Source organism: Acanthochromis polyacanthus, chromosome 9 (genome assembly GCF_021347895.1).
Source record: "Acanthochromis polyacanthus isolate Apoly-LR-REF ecotype Palm Island chromosome 9, KAUST_Apoly_ChrSc, whole genome shotgun sequence".
Classification (NCBI taxonomy): Eukaryota; Metazoa; Chordata; class Actinopteri; family Pomacentridae; genus Acanthochromis; species Acanthochromis polyacanthus.
Genome location: NC_067121.1, coordinates 15,972,053 through 15,994,439, shown reverse-complemented (window position 1 = coordinate 15,994,439; position 22,387 = coordinate 15,972,053). Strand labels below are relative to the sequence as shown.

Below are 22,387 nucleotides of genomic sequence, written 5' to 3'. Positions count from 1 at the left end.
GCAAGTTGTGCAGATTGTGAGGTCTCAACATCTAAAGCTCAGAATGTGTTTAGTTTTGACTTTCACTAGTCAATCTTTTACATCAGACGTGGCAGAAAAATGCTTTCCTGCTGAGTCACCACAGAACAGCAGATAAGGCACAGAGCTGTGAGCAGTGGCAGTTAAGTTTTCAGTCTGGATGTATATAATTGCACAAGGTTGTTATGATAGGTATATGCACCAAATATACATGACTTTGTGTCGGTTGAATACTGTATTTAAGCAAGATTCAGTCTGATTCCTTCTCAGTGTAGCTAGGGCACAGCATAAAATCTGTAGACCAGATCCAGCACATGGATACAAAACAGATGAATAACTCATTCCTTGTGCTCAGTCATGTCCAAGGTTAAAATATTCTCTACATTTGTACTTACTGCTGCAGGGTTATGCACACCTACTACATAACACTACTAAAGACTATTACTGATTGCATATTGAGAATTTCACTCTAAATTTACACATAAAATCAACTTTCTGAAGGAAAATCACAGTCAGTCCAAAATGGTTTATTTTGTAAAGGGGGCAGCTGGAGATGAGAAAACATGGTGCGCGCTACTAAATATGATATATTCAAATGTACATGACATTCAAGGGGTATTACAGTTATCACTCAATTTTTCCACACATGAAGTTAAGTCTTCATTCCAGAATGTTTTTTTCCAAATGTATATGGATAAAAAGTTTGTATATTTTCAACATAAAAATATGTATCAACACAATAAATCCTTGGGATGCTGAAAAGATAAAAGTAACAGTTACATGCAGAATGTAGACTGATGAGTTAATTTTCTTGATTTGGAAAAACAAAAAACAAGGTGAAAAAGACCACATCTTATTAATTTAGAGAAAATTTTGAGTTGAATCCTTCTGCCCTTTTGTCCTCATATCATTAACTCACATTAGCAGAAACTTCTTTGTTTCAGTCTTTTATTCACTATAATATAGGTCAATAGGAAATATAAGAAAATGCTATTAATGACAACTTGAGTGGTCTTGGCCAGCCATTACAAACAGCACATGTGTTGAGATGCCTCATGAAAATGACAGCCCAAAATAAATTACATTTGCCAAAACCTAACGCACAGACTGGTCGAGATGAGGGGGAAGGAGGAAGGTCGGACTTGATGTAGGAACAACCGACTGGATGACTAGTCAAATACACTGAGAATGAAGCTCCTCTGGATGTGTGGCGTCCAGAGGTACAGCTGTAGAGTGAGTATAAAGGTCCCAAAGTAGAAACTGCAGTCTTAACATGTGCCATACTTTAAAATGTAGAGGAAAACACCCTTACACTCATCAATATGATGAGCAGAAAAGTCCCAAACCAAAGCTTTGAAGTCTTTATTTTTGCTATCGGGGAGAAAAAAAATACTCGAAAACAAAAATAAAACACAAAACAGGAGAGGGAGGGAAGAAACAACTCCAGATATTACGCTGAATGCAGAGAAGATGAACTGCACGAGTTGGGTGAGACACTCCGGCACAGGGGGTTATTTCCTGGAGCTAGATTTCTAATATCCAAAAGTACTGGTCTGGAGGACCCATGTTGGTCAAGGGGTGTCCATGGAGATGCCTGCATTAAAATGCCTCAACAGCGGCATCTAAACAGGCTGTCCAAGAGTGACGCTATGTGCTCCCTGCTGCTTGGCTCTCTCCTCCCTCTGAATTACCTGCAGGAACAGAGCGGCAGCAGGTTGACAAAGGCATTGTACTTGACTGCCCTTATTCACCATACATAGCACATCTGCTGTGGCATAAAGAAGCAAAAAGCAGCCAATGCTGCAATAAAACCACTAACACTGTACGACGATCAACCCCAGAATATGCAAACAAATACTCAAGCTAAGTAATAAACATCACTCACTTGTAGCAGGAGTGGAGGCTGAAGCAGAGGCAGAGGCATTGTCTTCCTCATCGCTGTCATCCTCGTTGGACTGCGGTACCTCGGCTTCAGGGATAGTTGTTGCTGGGGTCTCTGGCTCCTGTTCCGCCCGACTCTTCAAAGCTAAGATACGGTGATGTAATGCTGCAGCCAGCTGACCTATGTCTTTAGAGCTACCCTAAAGAAGCAAAATATCAAACATATATACAGCTCAGCGACACTGTTACAACACACAAATTATACTGTTCTCTGCAGATGTTTACTGTTAAAAGCCTGACTGAAAAGATAGCAATACTTCCCTTTTTTTAATGCGAGACATCTGTGCATGAGGTTCAAAATTTTATTAACAGTTGCTTGGCATCAACTGAAATTCACGCGTGAGGAAAAGCAGCGCATATTTTACAAAGGCACATTATGGGTGTCCAAGGGTTGAATATTATAAGACTACATTGTAGTTCTGATGAAACTGGTGCTGTGGAAAGATCTTCATCTGGAACTCATCGATTCCAGTTGATTTTGTACCACAACAGAATCAACCAAGTAAAATGGGAGAAGACAATTAGTGTGAAACCTTTCCGATTCTCCAGTTTGTTCGGAAACAGTGATAATAAAGTAGATGTTTAACTGAAACATCTGGAAGAAGCATTCTATAACTAACTAATGCTGTGACCACTGTGGCAAAACATTGTGGCTTTGTTTATGTAATATGGATAAGTTGACACTACTGCATTAGGTTGTGTAAGAAAAAAAAAAACAAAAAAAAAAAAACTAAGTGACCATCAGCTGGTACTGGAAAATAGGTGGCAACAAGGTGATCAAATGGAAGCCCTGTTTTATACATAGTACTCATTTCCTATATAGTAGTTTAAAAAATTATTGACACTTTATGACCCACTTTTGTGTAAAAATGGGAATAAAAGACTGGGCAGTTTTTAAGTTTGCAACATAGATCTTCGCAGCAGATGCACACTACTAGGCTGCTTACATGCCTGCTGTAGCTAGTGTCAAGTTTAACTATATAGAATATACTGGAAGTGTAGTGTTGCAGTATTAACGTTGCATGCAATGTGGTATGGGGAAAGTCACACTTGTATATAAGGATTTATTATATTCTTTTTGCTCAAAAAGAAACTAAAATCTCCTCTGTACTTCCAACCTGCGCATCCTCTGGACCTACCGATATTAGGAAGACCTTGACCCCCTGGTCCTCCGTGTCCATGGCAGTTATTCGTACACTCTTCTCGCTGGCCTTGTCCACTTGCATCTGGGGCCAAAGCTTAGTGTTGAGGATCAAACGGAGGCTGCCCTGGGTCCTCATCACTGGAAGGTTGTTAGACAACAAAGAGACAAAAGCACTGAACTACAGGTCCAAGAACTCACTTGTTACACTATTTCTTTGGTCCATGGTATACTACCACAATTTTTCTTCTTTAATGAAAACCAATTCTTACATCTTGCTCCACTATCATCAAAGTACAGTACTGTGATGTCCAGATGATAAGAATCGGCTCCCCCTTGTGTTCAGTGTCAGGCATTGTAACAATAATGGTGATGGAAACAAATCAAAAGGTATGTATGTTTTTTTTCCCCTCATTCTTATCGTATATCTATCTGGCACAAAGATTAAACTTGCAAACACAAATATTCCATTTTTTAAATAAAACCATTTATTGATCATTGAACACTAAAAGCTGGCTGAAGTCATCCACATCCTTAACAGTAAATATACACTGCTCAAAAAAATTAAAGGAACACTTTTTAATCTAAGTATTGCATCAAATCAGTGAAACATGTGGGATACTGATCTGGTCAAGTAAGTAACAGAGGTGGTTTTTAGTCAGTTTCAGCTGCTTTGGTGTTCATGAAATTAACAACAGATGCACGAGAGGGGTAACAATGAGACAACCCCCAAAACAGGAATGACTTTACAGGTAAAGGCCACTGACATTTTTTTTTCCTTCCTAATATTTTCTGATTGTTTTTCACTAGTTTTGCATTTGGCTAGGGTCAGTGTCACTTCTGGTAGCATGAGGCGATACCTGGACCCTACAGAGGTTCCACAGACAGTCCAACTCCTCCAGGATGCCACATCAATGCATTCCATCGCCAGAAGGTTTGCTGTGTCTCCCAGCACATTCTCAAGCGCATGGAGGAGATTCCAGGAAACAGGCAATTAGTCTGGAAGAGCTTGACAGGGCTGTCGAAGGTCCTCAACCGATCAGCAGGACAGGTATCTGCTCCTTTGTGCAAGGAGGAACAGGATGAGCACTGTAATAGCTCTACAAAATGAGCTCCAGCAGACCACTGGTGTGAATGTCTCTGATCAAACAATCAGAAAGAGATTTAATGAGATTGGTCTGAGGGCCCAGCGTCCACTAGTGCCCGCTGTGCTCGCTGACTGGCACCGTGGAGCTCAGCTGGCAACACAGAAATTTGCAAGTCCACCACCGGTGCCCTGTGCTTTTCACAGATGAGAGCAGGTTCACCCTGAGCACATGTGACAGGCATGAAAGGGTCTGGAGAAGCCGTGGAGAACATTATGCTGCCTGTAACATTGTTCAGTGTGACCGGTTTGGTGGTGGGTCAGTGATGGTGTGGGGAGGCATATCCATGGAGGGACACACAGACCTCTACAGACTGGAGAATGGTGCTCTGACTGCCATTAGCAGGGCTTAAAGTGAGAAAAAATCCTGAGCCTGAACTTCTAAGATCCAATTTATAGTGTCAATAAACGTATTTAAATGTGTTTTAAAACTCACTAAAGCACAATATATATGAGATTCTATTAATTCAGAGCAAATATGAGGTCATCTGGTGGAAATAATGCCCATTATGATCTCACTATTTTATTGTTGCTCAAATGTAAAACCTTACTTGGCCAAAACTTAAGGCATTTTAGAAAGTGCCCCAAGTCAGATTTTTGTGTGTGTTGATGTTTCAATACCACATCACTATAATTGCAAAGATTTATTTTAGTGTAAAGGGGAAAAAATCATGAAAATCAAGTACATGTATTATTAATAACTTTTAATATTTTTTATCTCTTCAGTAGATTTAACAAGAACTCAAAACAACACCAACCACAACCAAACTGCTATAAAACTAACTCAATTTAAATGTTTCTATTTTTTATCTATATTTTGGGAAGAAAAAACGGTGAAAAGCAGGCTAAGAACATTCTCATTTAACTATCTATCCATTATTCATTTCACACAACTCATACGTTCGTTCTGTTCTTACTAGCAATATTTGCTTAAGATTGGAGATTTTTTGTTTGTGGCTAGACATCATTCGGATGCATAAGGTCACAAAATCTGCTGAGAGCTATTTAACTCATTATTACAAACATCCTATATGTCCTCAAATAAAAAGGTTAATATCACCTAAGCTACATTCAGTTTGTGCATATTTAACTAAACAGATGTCCTGAGTAGAATAATGGGACAAATCCGTATGGCTTGATCTTTGATTTTTTTTTCCTTTCAAAATAAAATCCAGCAAACTAAATAGCTGTTTCCTTTTTTCCCTTTGCCGTTGTAAAACATAGAAAATGTTTAAAGATTAAGAAGTCAAACAAAATCAACACCTTCTGTTTTTGTTACTTTTTTTAATTCAATACCTAAGCCCGTTTGTTTTTATTTGTGGTGAAACCATGGGGACTGTGGGGCGTGCACGCGCATCGCCACTACCTGCAGTTCTCCACGGCACGCATTTACGCCAATGGGGCGAGTAAACACACCGCGGCTCAGGAATCGCGGCAGCGACTGCTCTCTTTGTTAATCAGCAGAGACACATCCTCTCTCCTCTGTCACACAAAGTCTGAGCAAACTTTAGTATCTGCGTCTTTGGGCTAAACACAAGCTCCAACGCTATTGACCAGTGATCAGCTGCTCGATTCTTCACCGCACCACTCACAGATTGGAGCTCCGTGCGCTCTGGAGAGACCAGGCAGCCACAGGGCTGGGACACGTGTGGAATGGGTATACAGTCCAAGCAGAAATAAAATAAATAATATGCAATATATATCAATGTGTTTCCAGTAATTCCCTTTAAATATAATTACAAAAAACACCAACAAATATTGCAAAGTTGGATTTTGTTTGTGGGATACTGTTATTTCTTATCAGTGGCTCAGCAGCACTGACGATGCCGAACCAAGAGGGCGCAGCATATCGTGTGCCCAGCAGTCGATGCGCACTCGCAGTTAGAAAACTGTAATTGGATAAAAGTTCTATCAGAAAGTCGCATGCCTGGACAGAAGGTGTATATTTTTTTAATGCAGAATTTGGAGTTTGACTGATTAAAGCGGAGCAACTGAATGCACAATGACGCACATGCTTGGAGCCTTCGGGACGGAGATGGATGAAATTTTTTAAATGGTACACTTCCATGCGCCGGAAATCCGGCGTGGCACCGGAAAACTTTAAGCCCTGCATTAGATATCAGGATGAAATCCTTTGACCCATTGTCAGACCCTACATTGGTGCAGTGGTCCTGGATTCCTTCTGGTGCACGACAATGCCCAGTCTTATGTGGTAAGAGAACTCATGCAGTTCCTGAAGGATAAAGGAACTGATACCATTAGCTGGCCCCCATGCTCACCTGACCTGAATCCAATAGAACACCTTTGGAACATTATGTTTTGCTCCATCCGACACCATCAGGTTGCTCCTCAGACTGTCCAGGAGCTCAGCGATGCCCTGGTCCAGTTCTGGGAGGAGATACCCCAGGACACCATCTGTGGTCTCATTCAGAGCTTGTCCCGACATCGTCAGTCATGCATACAAGCACATGGAGGCCATACAAACTATTGAATACCATTTTGAGTTGCTGACAATGAATTTCAGCAAGATGGACTAGCCTGCCACATCAGTTTTTCACTTTGATTTTGGGGTGTCTTGAATTTAGCCCTCCTGGGGGGTTGCTAATTTTCATTCCCATCAAACAATGTGGCACTTTTCATTCCTAACACATTATCCAGTCCATATCAATGCTAATATCCAGTTTGTTTTTCCCCGTATTGAAATATGGTGTATTTTTTGAAAGTGTTCCTTTAATTTTTTTGAGCAGTGTATTTTTCTTTTAAACTCCCAAGTTTGTGCAGGTGTAGTTACCTAGCCGGGACTGTAGCGTGCCATCCTCTGTCGACGCCATGTCATTGAGCCTCAGCAAACCTCGACCTCTCTCTATCCATGACTGAGCAGTCTTCTCAAAAACATATAACTTGCACTGCATCTGAAATTAAGGAGGGAAACAAATGTGAATTGTACTACTTTCCGCCAAATTTATTCACTGTACGTGTTGAATCCAGAGAGTGTTCCTGGTTACCTACCTGTAAAACATTGCTTTCTGATTCCTCCCCAGTCTTAACATCAACTTTCTCTAAGATGCACTTCTTGGCTGTGGCTTTGGTGTACGCTGCTGCAGACTCCTCCAAAGACTCTGACACGCTGTTCACTGCTAAGATGGTAAATGGTTGTATTTATATAGCGCTTTTATCCAAAAAGAAATCACATGGGTGAATGTGACATGATACGTCACATTCACCCATTCACACACTGATGGCGGAAGCTGCCATGCAAGGCGCTAACCATGACCCACCAGGAGCAATTAGGAGTTTGGCGTCTTGCTCAGGGACACCGCGACATGAGCTCGACGGGCCGAGGATCGAAACGGCAACCTTCCAGTTACAAGACGGCCACTCTACCCACTGAGCCATGCCGCCCCCATGATAGATAAAACACAGTAATTAGAAAAAGCTCAGTGTTTACTAACTCTGCTACCTGAGCTTAGAAATGACACAAAATCAACATTCTTTACAAAAATTGGGGTAGTGAGCGCTGCAGAGTGAACAGGGACCCAAGCTGACACTCCACTTAACACAGAAGTTTAACAGGCCTGTGTAGTAATTTGCAGAGCAGTCACTTGAGATCTCTGCCTACATTAATAAATGCCTGCACATACAGTAGCTGTGAAATGCTGAATTCGTCTTCAGTGTCACTAGACAAAGTAGTCACTGACACATGTCCACCAGTCAGTCCCCACATTCATTCGTACAATATTCAGTCCTTCCAGGATTTCGCGGGCGTTTTTCGTGATTGTTGCAGCCAAAAATGCCTGAATTCGCGGCAGCTTTTCTAAAAAGTTGCGATGTTTTAAGCTTATTTGTTGTGATGAAATTACGGGAGACAGTGACAACTGCTAAAAAGCTGCATTTTTTCCAGCTTGTAGAACATGTTTCAACACTGTAATTGACAATATTTATTCCGAAATTATTTATTTTGCGTTCCAATCCATTTCCACAAAAGCTGGCACATCACAGTGGGAAATAGCAGCAGCCAGATACTGGTTTAACATGAAGTGGTTGGTAGATTTGTGGCACAAAATGCTATTGAATGAATCATATTCGGATACATCTGTCAGTGGCTTAAAAAGTTAATTGCACTTCCTGGCACACACGTACGTACGCGCACACACACACGCACGCACACACACACACACGCTTACGGCTTGTCACGTAAACTAACAAGAACAGCACCGAGAGAGTGCAGTTCTCCACCAAGACAGGTGTGTGTTCTGCATGTGTACATACCGAATCGCGTGACCTAAATATGTAGCTGGCAACAGGAATTGATGGGACTCAGAAACACCCCCACAATTTAATCAACTGTTCCTTGTATCATTTCCGATACGTCTACAGTGCTGGATTTGTTGTAGGATAACAATCGTGACCGTCAGCAGGCCGCTGGGGTACTGTTCACCTGTTGCCATGGTTACCGTGCCGCTATCAGACGCCGTGCCGCTATGAATCCTTAACAAATCCGTGGATCCAAACTTTAAGCCGCCATCACTGCCGAAGTCTAATCACTTGGTCCTTGTGTCATTTCTGACCGACCCTGAAAACTTCATTTAAATCCCTGAGTCTGTTTTTGAGTGATGTTGGTAGCAGAGGAAGGATTCACACACGCTGATCGTCATAACTCCGCCGTGTTCTTTGGTGGAATAAACAATCTAATTTACCTTCATTCTTTCAGTGTTCTAATGGATCTGAATGCAAGTTTCCATCATGGTGATTTATGTGGTCTGTTGTCCGCTCATTTCAGCCGTTCTAATATGTTTCATGTTTTGTTTTTTTTAAAAACGTGTATCAATCAATGATTTTTTTTCTTTTTTTGTATTCCACCACAGTATTGCACATGTGTAAAATAGTTTAGCTCCGCTTTGGTGAAGAACATCAGTGAATCAATTGTTTATCACGGTCTTCAGCAGTAATGTTTGTTGGTAAATGAGAGACACTAGTATCGCACATGTCTGCATCTTCAAACTATAAACAAGGAAGTGAATTTGGTGACGTACGTGCATTAGGTTTGCGCTGGGGACTGCTCTGATTGGTGGTACTCACGGGAGGCGGGCCAAAATTGTGGGAAAGCTGCAGTGATTGGACAAAATTGCAAGGCCGCGCATAATTCGCGGAGATTGGTCGATTTCGCGTGAATTCGCACGATCGCAAGATCGCGAATTCCTGGAGGGACTGAATATTCTCTCACTAAGGTGATACTTTGTGCTTAGCCTATAAAATAACTGGCTTCTACTAATTGTGTAGACTTTAACCTTCAGTATAAAGTGTTTATGATTGGTTAAATACATAAACAATATACAACCTGTGTATTGCCAGAGCCAAACATTAGTCCAATAGACAAACATTTTAGTGACTATTTCTGTCATGATTTTAATTTCAGCAGAGCACCACTGCAGGGTTGCAGTGGTGCTCTGCTGAAATTGAAAACCATTACAGGTCTTGTTATTATTTGTGGTTATAGCTGGAGTCTAGTCAACATCTTGCTTAAATCTATAACTAGTCAAGCCTAACAGTAACCATTTATTAGTAATTATTAATGAGATTGCATTTTTACCCTTCTCTGGGGTGGTTTCCTGTGATGAGGGCTCTGAAGCAGGGGCAGCTGAAACCTCTTTATTTTCCTCACTTGTGGACTCACCCTTTGGGGGACTCTGAAAGCATAAAAAAGCCTAATGTTGGAACTTGTTCAATGCTTGAACATTAGGAGTCGTTAAATAGGGCAGAACAAAGATGTATTTACTCACCAGAACTCGTTCAGACATATTCTGCCCAAAAACAAATTTTGCTCCGCTATCTGCACTGTTGGTGGCATTTTTTGAACTAACGAGACAAGAAGGAAATCATACATTAGCAAGCTGATGGAAGTTCATAATAGATTAAACGGAACTGCTAAAATTGTAAAGCATGGCACAAATTCATTACCTTGGGGTCGAGATGTACTGCAAGAAATAATTAGTGCCCTCTGATTGAGAGTCCAGTGGCACATTATCCTTTGAATTGTCTTCTGTACTGTTCTCCTCCAACTAGACGGGAAAAAAACATGAAGACGTTACCTTGTAACAGGAAAGGAAGTGACAAATCTCTACAGACAATTCTCAACATCAACCTGAGAGCCTTAACCCTTTAAGCTTCAGTCAATTCCAGCCATTTTCAGTACAAAAAAATCGCTAATATTCTATTTTTAAATAAAAAAAATTACGAAAAATACAGGGAATATTGGACGCACATCGCGAAGTGCATTTCCTTGAAAACGACCGATTCGTGGATTTTATACCGACTTCAGGACATGTTTTGGACAAAATAGTTTACTGGCTTGTGTTGTCTGGATGTAAAAGGTTGGATTATGGCCGTTTTTTGTGGAATCTTTTTTTCTGTGTGTAATAATGAACCCGGAAATGTGAGTCGCGCTGTGTGCGTTGAAGCCGTGTATAGAGAACGGATGGATGAATATTTGTTTTTGTCGGACAAATGTGTTTTTCTCACCCGCTGTGGTAATCACATCTGAAAGTGGTTTATACCGGTGGATTCATGAGAATCTAAGCTTTCCATCGGCGTATAGTGTTTGTATAATCGGGTTTGCAGCCGTCGGACATTCTTGAAATTCCTATGCAAATTAGTAGGTGTACCGCCGGCGGTACACCTACGACGCACTGAAGCGTAAAGGGTTAATGCAGGCACAGAAACGTATCAAAGTATAATGAAATGTAGGCTGTTATAAGGCAACTCTCTATTCACAGTGAATTCTTAAGGCAAAGAGTTGAAGCCCCTCTTCTGACTGTAATTTTTAATTGCTTAGAACTGGTCTGGTTTGTCAGAAGTTCTTGATTCAAATTTGTACCTCACTATATGTCATAGTCAGGTTTAAAGTCAAAGGAAGACAACCCACCTTTGCTCTGTCTTTGATATTCTGACCAAACACAAAAGATATTGCTACATCTGTCTCCTTTTTCTCTCTTCTGCTTCCATCTTTGTTACCACTTGCACCATCTTCCTCATTTTCATGTTTCTGAAATAGGAAACAAAAAGCACCATGGTCAAGTTTTACTCAGTTTCATGGCTTTTACTATCTATTGCCAGTTCTAAAATAATACTGTTCACTGTGCTTTTATTAGAATTAAAAAGAGGCTGTACTAACAAATTTCACTGGTAAAATATTGATTTGCCTCAGTGTTTATTACATGCAACCAAGTGTAATAATATTGACAGCGAACTGTAACCCCTGCAGGTCACACTTTCTACATTGTATGCAGCTGACTGGAGCTAGAATTGAATGAAGAGGATTCTATCACAAATTGACCAACAATTACAAATATGTACGTACAGACACACACGTACACACACAGAGTGATATCACCGCACAGCAGTTCAACACAGACTTTTCCCAAGTATGTGTAGAAGCCAGTTAATTCATTCAAGAGGCAGGATATAGCGACAAGGTAGACCTATCTACCATAATTTCCGGACTATTGAGCGCACCTGAATATAACCCACACCCACCAAATTTAAAAAGAAAAAAGTTTTGTACATATAAGCTGCACCTGACTGTAAGCCGCAGGTGTCCATGTTGGAAGATGAGATATTTACGCAGAAAGATTTTTTTAAACTTTTAATTAAATAAATGTTTTATTACCGAACAGTGCCTGTAACACGGCAGTAAAACGCATTGGCTGTGTCCGAAATCGCATACTAACGTACTACTCATACGAAGTGTGACGTCAAAATAAGTATGTAGTGCGTTCACATTAGATAGTGTGAAAAGACTGAGTATGCGAGAAATACCCGGATGTATACTATATCCGGATAATTTTTAAGTATGCGCGGTGACCACACTAGTCATACTCAACCGCCCCATAATGCTTTGCCAGCTATCCACCGAAATGCAAGCCTCCGCGGGATATGTGACCGGACCGGGGCGATTTTTATTTTATTTTATGTGGTTAAGTAGTCATCCTAATCACCCCACAGATTTGAGAAATAGGTGTTTTCTGACCAACGTTTTAAATTTGTCAGACGCCTCACAACGTGCTACTGAATGCTAGCAGCTAGTTGCAGCAGCTCGCTTTGCATACAGAACAAGTAGCTGCTACCTCCAGTAGCCTGCAGCTACAATTGAAACGATTCGCATAATCTGGCTAATAACTGCATGAGGAGTGCCGGCTTGAAATTGCCACATTAATTATGCGACTGTTTGTTAGCGTAAAATCGACCTGAAGCCGGCATTCAGCCGAGACATTTGATAGCCGTACTTCCGGTTTTAGTCGTCGGAGGTATGAAATGCATTATGGGAAATGGAGTAGTATACTACAGTGTGAACGGTCGGCATTCTAATCATACTTATAGTATGTAGTATACAGTATATACTCATTGAGAATGTAGTATGTAGTACGTTAGTATGCGATTTCGGACACAGCCATTGAGTCAGTTCACGCTGTCGACTCCATCTCACCATCAATTCATTGATGCCAAGCTAACTTGCAGCAGCTCTGTTTCCTTCTTCAACAGGCAGATCGATTACCTTTAACTTAAAAGCTGCATCATATGCATTTCTTGGTGTTTTCCATGATGAAGTGTGTGCATGAAGCACAAAATGACTGATTTGAAGAATTTAGTGTGAATGCGTTTGATTTAATTCCAGCAGTTTCACTGGTCCACTGTGAACTGTTCAGTAATTTCATTCTGATGTGACAAGGCTAAATGTATCGCAGCGCTCGATTTAGACTGTCGCCAGGTCGCCATTTGTGACTAAAAACCGATTATGGTGACCAAAAATGACAAAAAACACGCTGGTTAGGGGCCCAAATATTTTGATTTGGGCTACTGACCTCCAAATCCAAGTTTCAGGGATGGCAATTTTCCGCGGATCCGCGGATTTCCGCCAATTTAATTTCAAATTTGAACACTTTATTTTCGCTGATGTTAACGTCGTTAACATCGCGAGACTCCGTCAGATCCAGAACCAGCCCAGAAAGTGGTGGCGGCATCCGGAGGACAGCACCAACTGAGCCTGAGCACCGCGAACGGAAAGCACCAAGCCACCAGAGCTGTCATTTTTAACTCGGCGGGTCCGCCACTCCTCGCCGCTCATCTGCCCGGGACAAACCGCTCCTGTTTCGGCTGTCAACATCCCAGTCGCCCGCTAGGAGCTCCGGACAATGCGCTGCTCATTCGTGGGTGACTTTTCACGGCCGTGGGGGTTTTAAGGCACACTTTGCCCAGTGACCAGTGACAGCTCGGTGGCTCCAGCTAACAAGTTGACGTGGAGGAGGAACTGGATCCCCTCCAAAAAAAGTAGGATTAATTTTTTTGGCCACTAAAAGTTGATTTTGGCTCCTAAAAATGTCTAAATTGACGTATGTCGGTGGCCCAAAAAATGTCATTTGGGCGACCGGACCTCTCGGCCTTAAATCGAGCGCTGGTGTCGGGGGCAGAAATCTATATATTAGCCGCAGGGATCAAAGCGTGAAAAAAAGTAGTGGTTTATAGTCTGGAAAGTACAGTATCTTCCTCCCTGAACGTGTTCAGCTGCTTCAGTGAACTGGTTGCTTTAATGAAAAACAATGAAGAATATACTAGGGCTGGTCCCAAATATCAGAATATTCGGTCGTTGTGGCAGTATCCGAGTAATAATTTTGAGATCTGAGTATCTGGAACTGACAGCTGTACAATAAAACTATCAAACTTCATATATTCAAACAAGTGGTGGATGCGATTAAAAAAAATTATCTAACTAATTACAGGCTTTGTAATTAATTTATCGCAATCGCATTTTTTGGCTAACAGCAATATTTGACACAAAAAGTAATGACTTAATTCAAATAAATTTTGGTTGACAGTTAAATCAACGAATAGACATGTGTGTATAATATAAAATTTATTAAATTTATACAATTTCAAAATAAGACGTCTTGAGAAAAAAGTGATTTGGATGATTTATAGCCTGGATTTAGTTGTTTTACCATTGCATGGCACATAACAAAAGTATAAGTAGTTCAAGGAGCTCTTTAGAAAGTTTAAAATGCACAGATTCATTCCGTTTTCATAATTTCTGGGCCTGATAAATGGTGTTATTTTGATGCTTCTTTTTTCAGGAATATAAATTTTTATTTACAAACAAAAGTACTTTTTCATAAACTAAAAGTTTATAATTAAGTTATTACAAGATAGACATTTTTGCAGTTTAACTTATTACTTTGTCGAGGCTCCACCTCTTTGGCAGTGTAATAACTTAAACCACAAAAATGTTTGTTTCATTTCTATTTACCGTATCTGCATTTTTCATGTCTACTACATTCACAGATTACTGCAAACTCAAAGTGCAATTATGTTCAAATTTTATTACTTTTTGTAAACTAAAGCACTTTCAGTGTCTTCTAAAGTGGTCTATTGTGGGATGGCTCCAGCGTTAGCCGGAATCAGGACTCTGGTAGCTAATGTTAGCTCTGGGGCTAACAGCAATATGTTTTACATTGAGGTGATCAGAAAACTCTTTCTTGCACAATTTGCACACAAGCATGCTTTTATCCAAGCTGCCATCAGGAAGATTTTTTAAAAGAAAACTTTCCTTCCAACAAACTCAGTGTGGTCTCATTTTCCTTCACTGTCCAGTGCATCTTATTCACAGCTGGTAAACAGACTTTAGGTTCATTACCACCACCTACTGGGCTCGAGTGTTCATTAGTGTTACCGGTGTGCCACAAATTAGGGAACTGAGAAAGGTGTGATTAAATGCGTTAATTTATTTAATGCGTTATTTTTGCTGTAATTAATTCATCAAAATTAATGCATTAAAGTCCCAGCCCTAATTCAAACAAGATATTGTACTGAAGTGCATGTAGGTCTGACAGTTTCTCATAATGAGGGAAATCACTTTAATTTGTTGACTAATCAAAGTGAAACTAATGTTACAGATTGAATATTTTCTGTAATAAACACTAATAACTTTGCCAGTTTTCTTATTTGTGTTCTATCAGCTGCAGTACCAGCAGTTTAAACGGACCAAACATAAAAACGCATTCATGTGATTTCTGCATCACCAACTAAATACGTGAGGTTCTCGTGGTTTTGAGTTTTAGATGAATACCCCGTACTATACTATACACGTACAATAGACCTGTATTGTACTATATATGTACAATACATCACAGATGTTTGTCGGTATTCTGACAGGATGGTTACTTCTGTTGCACAGCTCGCTCACTTCCAGTTTTGAAGCTGCATGCCAAGCACAGAATCCAATTACTCAATTAATCGGCTGAATACCCGATAGAATACTCGATTACTAAAATAATCGATAGCTAGAGCCCTACATGTCTGTATTGTAATTCACAAACCAAAAGAAGCATTGAAATATTACATTTTTTATATGGAATTAGTATAAATATATCTATATGAAGTTTCCACTTCCATGAATAACTGATGGAAAATATTCAAACTTTTCACGATGTTCTAATGTTTTTTGAGAAGCACTAGTAAATAAGACTGTTTGTGGACATTTGGACACAAAATAAAAATCTGCGCTTGAACTACTTGAGAATAATTACAACCATTTACCTCTTACATCAGAGACCACTGACACAAAAAAACAACAACTCCACAGCGCTCTCAATCATTTGTACATTGTACAAGCAAAAATACCATCTGCACGCATTTATAGATTATCATAATTTTTTTTGATGTGTAATGTTCATAACTTGAGAATTAATATGAGTCATCTGGATGTCAATGGGGTTCTAAAGAATATGCTTAACAATGCTATTTGTTCATGATTCAGTTTTCAGAAACAGTGACAGCACGATGTCACACGACGTTCTAAATCGTTAAAGTACCCTCCTGATCACTCGAGGTGCAAACTTCAAAAAAGTAAAAAAAAAAAATTAAAAGGTGATGCAATTTTGTTCTGGGCACTTTTTGGTTAGTCACATTTTCCACTGTAGATGAGCCTGAATGACTGGCTCATTCAAAAGAGAGAATTGTGACCATATAGGAGCTGAGGCCAGTAAAGCAAAGTACATGGTATAGTGCAGGGGTCGGCAACCTTTAACACTCAAAGAGCCATTTCGACCTGTTTCCCACAGAAAAGAAAACACCGGGAGCCGCAAAATCCTTTTGGCATTTAAAATGAAGACAACACTGCATCTATCGCTTTTTTACCTCTATGCCCTTGTTAATCTTTCGTGATAAATTAATTGCAAAGCCTCTAATTAGATAGATTCATTTTTTTAATTGTGTCCTACCACTAATATTTATCTTACTTGGTTAATGTCATTTTTGCTCCTGGACCTCATATGTTACATAATGTTAGCTGGAAATCAAAATTTTGCAAATGTCTAACTTGTAAAATCTATTTATCTTAAGCCAATAACTTTTCTCTGGTAAGTCGTTGCCCTATTTTCCAAGACGACGCTCCTCTGACTCTCTGACCTGCTGCCTGGATGCTGGATGTGACGTCTTGGAGTGGAGCTTTAATATACAGGCTTGCCATTCTTGAGTACAAAACGATGTGAAACTACAGGCGTTGCTTCTCCAGGAGTAAAACAAAAAAAGGCATGAAACGTGTGGGAATCGGAAGCTCCGTGTTGTCTCTCTGCATCAACTTTGCCTCTCGTGTCCCAGGGGAAAACCCAGCAGCACATCCGGTGGAGTGACACGTCAAAACAAGAGCGGTAATTTCACAATACAATTGTCTATATTAAAATGCATTGAAACGCGCCTGACAGGCAGAACAATTTATTTTCCAAAGTTACAGGGAGCCACAACAGAAGGCTGAAAGAGCCGCATGCAGCTCCGGAGCTGCGGGTTGCCGACCCCTGGTATAGTGTAGCAATTCAGTTGTCTTAATAAATGCAGTATATGTATGTTTGATAAACATGCTCATATTATCTCATTTAAGTTCAACAAAAATATTGCCAGTAATTTCCGAGTGGGTCGAGGCGTTTCATTCTTTGGTACCTTTTAATTTACTACTGCAACTATTTGGCCTCCAAAGCTCCCAGTGAGATAACATTACAACAAGGCGAACATAGATAACCTTGCACACATCTTAGCATGTGAGCAGCAGCAATGCTGATGGAAAAAGACACTTGAAGAGTTCATTTGCAAAAACAGATAACTCCGTTTTGATAAATTTTCAGAAAACCTTATATTTTATTGTTTACTTGAGATAATATCAATCAAACTGAAGATTTGACTCAGTAGAAAAATAAATGACAAATTAGAGAATAAATAAATTATTAGGGTTATTATTATTATTATTATTATCTAAAGTAAACAGTAAAAAAATGAGCTTTCTGAAAATTTATAAAACAGAGTTACCTGTTTTTGCAAATGAACTCTTCACTTCTTTTTGAATTCCAAGCTCTTGGTTATACCAGGCTGACGTTTAAACATTCCTCACCAGTGACTTAGGTCCTGTGGCTGAGTGCTCCGTGTTGTTCAGGAAGAGGGACTGGGTCACCGATGCCCCATCTGACGACTTTTTCACACCATTGGTTCCACAACTGGAATCTAGATACACAGACAGAAAAAAAAAAATCACTGTTTTTTCCCTGTCCTGGGGGAAATGTAACCTGCCTGACCTCAGAAAAATACACTATGCACCTACAAACACAGAAGATTTTATTCATGTTTAATGAAAATGTTTTACTAATGACTTCAGGTGACTAAGCTATACTCACTGGTGTCTATATGTGACTTAGAGGCTGGTGCCTGGAGAACTGCAGGGCGGAGGACACTGCGTTGCTGTTCCTTGGGTTTCTGACTTGGAACACCTGCAACAGAGCCAACTTGTCTCATACTTTTCTAACAATTATATTCTATGTCTATATGCTCTAGTGTAAACACAACATTTCCAATAATTTCATCCAAGTGTGCAAGTCTGGGTTCACTTTGAAAATCTTATTTCTATTTTGGTAAACTCAGCATGGCACAATACATTCAATACATTATGAATAATACAAACTACAGTGTATCGAACATGTACCTGAACTTGGTGCCTGTCCATGTATGAGAGTTGGGGGCTTTAAGCGGAATCCCACAGGCTTCTCCTCTGATAAGATCAAGCACAAAAGGAAGCAGAGATTAAAAAAATATGCAAGAATTATGCAGCAACTTAAAATGGGTAAGTTCCTTCTGACTTTGCACTTTCCTAACCACAGGGCCAGTTACCACAGCAACCCTTGTAGAGCCTCTAGAGTTGTGTTGCAATCCAACGCTTGTGAGGTAACATGGCAGGCTCTAGAGTCTTTGATCTATTTCTACCTCTACCTCTCGATCTCAGTGGCTTTATTAGCCTGGCATGATCTGGCCCTAATCAGTGGTAAAGCAGAAAGCCAAAAGCACCTGTAAAAAACATATACTATTTGTGCTCGGCATTTAAGAGTCTGGAGATTGCTAACCTGGTTCATCAGACCTTTCGTAGACTTCACTAATCAAACACAACGTGAGCTGCTGAGTAAACAGAATATCAAAATCTTCTATTTAGTGTAGAATTGAATCTTAAATAAATCAATTTTTTTTTTTTAAATATTGTTGTAGCTCTAATCATTTATTTCTAAATTAACATGACACTCTCAACATCCAACAAGCTACAGTATCCCCACCATAACAAGAAAACCTCAACAATGGTTTTGAATTAACATTACAGAAAATATCAATACGATATGCTTCATATGTTGGCTATTGCATCCTGCCTACCATCAAGAACCACAGAATATCAACACATTCCAATTTATAACCTTTTTTTAATATGTAATCTATAAAGTGACAAACCACCAGTCTGATCTCTATCCCATAGAAGACTTTGGTAGCAGATATCACCAACAAAAACAAAAACACAAGCGACTGCTTCTGGGGTTTGAGGAAAAGCTACCATAAGAAGCTGGGTACTATTGCTAGCAGCTGTGAATCATGGACTTTGGCTGTCTTGTACTTGTAGCGTTCACAATGCTACTTTTCGAGAATGGTTAGAATGGTTTGTTGTGTTTGACATCTTTGTGGGCACAGATCACCTGCACACCTTTGTAACAGGTACACTGATGTCTACCGAGCTACAGAAATCTGGCTCACTTCCAAATCACAGATGCTGTATGACCTTGCTTCACCACAATTTCCTCACCGTTGCTCATTTTTACACAAAATATCCACATTTTTTTGTTTGGCCTATCACATGTCTGTTATGTAATCTCATTTAGCATAGCTTAATAGGTTCATTATGCAAATAATGGGTAACCAGTCACATTTATTGCAAAGTATTCACCAATGCATCATTGTTTTAAGATTTTTTGTTCATTGTCAAGTCCTAAACTGCAACAAAAATTCTAATCAGATGATGCTATTAAATAACACTTTTAAAAAGAAAGTCAAACCACAGCACATGTGTAAATCCACATACTGACTAATGGACAAGAATACATAACCCCTGAAAGTTTTAATTCACTCAAATTCAATAATATGTAATAAAAATTAGACTTAAAAGGACCAGTCCCTATATTTAACAACCAGATCTTGTACCTGGTGAACAGCATGCTGCCAAATTCAATATGACAAATATGGGGATTCTGAACTTGACCAAGTACAATCACAAATTGCTATGTAGAGTCTGTGAAATAAGGATAAGACCAAAACCTGTTCTGTGCATGCATGAACAACATCTAACTTAACCATACCTACTCACTTGCATTGTTGATTTCAGTAAGAAAGGAAGGCTTTATCCCAAATACAAAACGAGTAGCCTGGGGACAGCCATTACACATATGGCTTACACAGAATAAGGCACAATGGCCCAGCAGCAGTTAACACCCATTATCTCTACACCACTTTATCCTCATTAGGGTCACGGTGGGCTAGAGCCTATCCCAGCTGACTTAGAGCAAAGGTAGTTTACCCTGGACAGGTGCCATCTATCTATCTATCTATCACACAGCTACATATAGACAGACAACCAAGCACACTCACATTCACACCTACGGACAATTTGGAACCACCAATTAACCTCTGTATGTCTTTGGAATGTGGAGGAAGCTAGAGCACCCAGTGAGAATCCATGCAGGCACAGTGAGAACATGCAAATTCCACACAGAAAGATGTTAGGCCAGGATGTGAACCTAGAACCTTCAAGGTGACAGTGAGGCGATGGTGTCAAGCACTAAACAATGCATTTTATTATAGCTAATCAGCTATTCATCTGAAAAAAAAAAAAGAGCACTAGATTAATTGCTGCCAACTACCAGCACATGACATGCCATCTAACAATAACAAACCCTCTGCTGTGAAAAATATTAAGATCACCTTCACAGTTTTCAAACATACGCCTGAGAAATTTGTTTCCCAGCTAAACTTGGCAACAAACAATCATAATCCAGAAGAAAACTATGGTATGCATAGGCATCGCCACAGCCTGATCAAAGTCATAATGCTTTCACAATAAAACAGTCATTTCTGACATACTGGCAATGTTGAGAAAAGTCCTCTTTGGCAAGTTTAACATTGACAATTAGCTTACCAGGCAAATGCAAAAAGTTCCCACTTCTCTTCGACCAGTATATTGGATAATCAATTTGTAACAGATGATACAAACTGATACAGATCATTGGAGCAGCCAGAGAAAATAAGGATTGTTTTTGTTTCTAAATAAATAAACCACAAAACAAAAAATAGCCTCTGTGTCCAACAATGAACGCACTAATGTGGCATAGTAATTTTTCTGACTTTGTAGTTTCAAGTAATGTAAAGATTAACACTATATATATATATATATATATATATATATATACACTGCTCAAAAAATTAAGGGAACACTTTTTAAAAACATTTCAATGTGGGGGAAAAACAAACTGGATATTTACATTGATATGGACTGGATAATGTGTTAGGAATGAAAAGATGCCACACTGTTTGATGGAAATGAAGATTATCAACTCCCAAGAGGGCAAAATTTAAGACACCCCGAAATCAAACTGAAAAACTGATGTGGTAGGCTTTTCCATCTTGCTGAAATTCCTTGGCAGCAACTCACAATGGTATTCAGTAGTTTGTATGGCCTCCATGTGCTTGTATGCATGACTGACGATGTCGGGACAAGCTCTGAATGAGACGACGGATGGTGTCCTGGAGTATCTCCTCCCAGAACTGGACCAGGGCATCACTGAGCTGGATAGTCTGAGGAGCAACCTGATAGTGTTGGATGGAACAAAACATAATGTTCCAAAGGTGTTCTATTGGATTCAGGTCAGGGGAGTGCAGGGGCCAGCTAATGGTATCAGTTCCTTTATCCTCAAGGAACTGCATGAGTTCTCCTACCACATAAGGCCGGGCATTGTCGTGCACCAGAAGGAATCCAGGACCACTGCATCAATGTAGGGTCTAAAAACGGGTCCAAGGATTTCATCCTGATGCCTAATGACAGTCAGAGCGCCATTGTCCAGCCTGTAGAGGTCTGTGTGTCCCTCCATGGATATGCCTCCCCAGACCATCACTGACTCGCCACCAAACCGGTCACACTGAACAATGTTACAGGCAGCATAACGTTCTCTACGGCTTTTCCACACCTTTTCATGTCTGTCACATGTGCTCAGGGTGAACTTGCTCTCATCTGTGAAAAGCACAGGGCGCTAATGGTGGACCTACCAGTTCCTGTGTTTTATGGCAAATGTCAACTGAGCTCTATGGTGCCGGTCAGCGAGCGCAGGGCCCACTATAGGATGTCGGGCTCTCTGACTACCCTCATTACATCTCTTTCTGATTGTTTGGTCAGAGACATTCACACCAGTGGTCTGCTGGAGCTCATTTTGTAGAGCTATTGCAGTGTTCATTCTGTTCCTCCTTGCACAAAGGAGCAGATATCTGTCCTGCTGATGGGTTAAGGACCTTCTACAGTCCTGTCCAGGTCTCCTAGACAAACTGCCTGTCTCCTGGAATCTCCTCCATGCACTTGAGAATGTACTGGGAGATACAGAAAACCTTGTGGCAATGGCACGCATTGATGTTTGATCCTGGAAGGAGTTGGATTGCCTGTGGAAACTCCGTAGGGTCCAGGTGTCGCCTCATGCTGCCAGAAGTGACACTTGACCCTAGCCAAATGCAAAACTAGTGAAAACAGTCAGAAAACATTA

General features: G+C 40.2%; 1 protein-coding gene across 6 annotated transcripts in view; it reads right to left on the bottom strand.

Annotated features, from left to right (window-relative positions):
- Nucleotides 1–529: 529 nt before the first annotated feature.
- ranbp3b (RAN binding protein 3b) overlaps nucleotides 530–22,387 on the bottom strand; it is a 25,585-nt gene continuing 3,727 nt past the window's right edge. For 3 of the 6 annotated variants that reach the window (XM_022203670.2, XM_022203674.2, XM_051953743.1), the window contains 12 exons: nucleotides 18,259–18,324; nucleotides 17,954–18,046; nucleotides 17,674–17,783; nucleotides 11,167–11,286; nucleotides 10,203–10,303; nucleotides 10,025–10,100; nucleotides 9,835–9,931; nucleotides 7,254–7,381; nucleotides 7,036–7,156; nucleotides 3,099–3,241; nucleotides 1,904–2,099; nucleotides 530–1,709 (listed from right to left, as the gene is read on the bottom strand). In XM_022203670.2, coding sequence (XP_022059362.1) covers nucleotides 1,666–1,709; nucleotides 1,904–2,099; nucleotides 3,099–3,241; nucleotides 7,036–7,156; nucleotides 7,254–7,381; nucleotides 9,835–9,931; nucleotides 10,025–10,100; nucleotides 10,203–10,303; nucleotides 11,167–11,286; nucleotides 17,674–17,783; nucleotides 17,954–18,046; nucleotides 18,259–18,324 — 1,295 coding nt within the window. In that variant the 3' untranslated portion in view covers nucleotides 530–1,665. The remainder of the gene's footprint in view (nucleotides 1,710–1,903; nucleotides 2,100–3,098; nucleotides 3,242–7,035; nucleotides 7,157–7,253; nucleotides 7,382–9,834; nucleotides 9,932–10,024; nucleotides 10,101–10,202; nucleotides 10,304–11,166; nucleotides 11,287–17,673; nucleotides 17,784–17,953; nucleotides 18,047–18,258; nucleotides 18,325–22,387) is intronic. The other 3 variants (XM_022203675.2, XM_022203669.2, XM_051953744.1) reach the window with 2 other exon arrangements.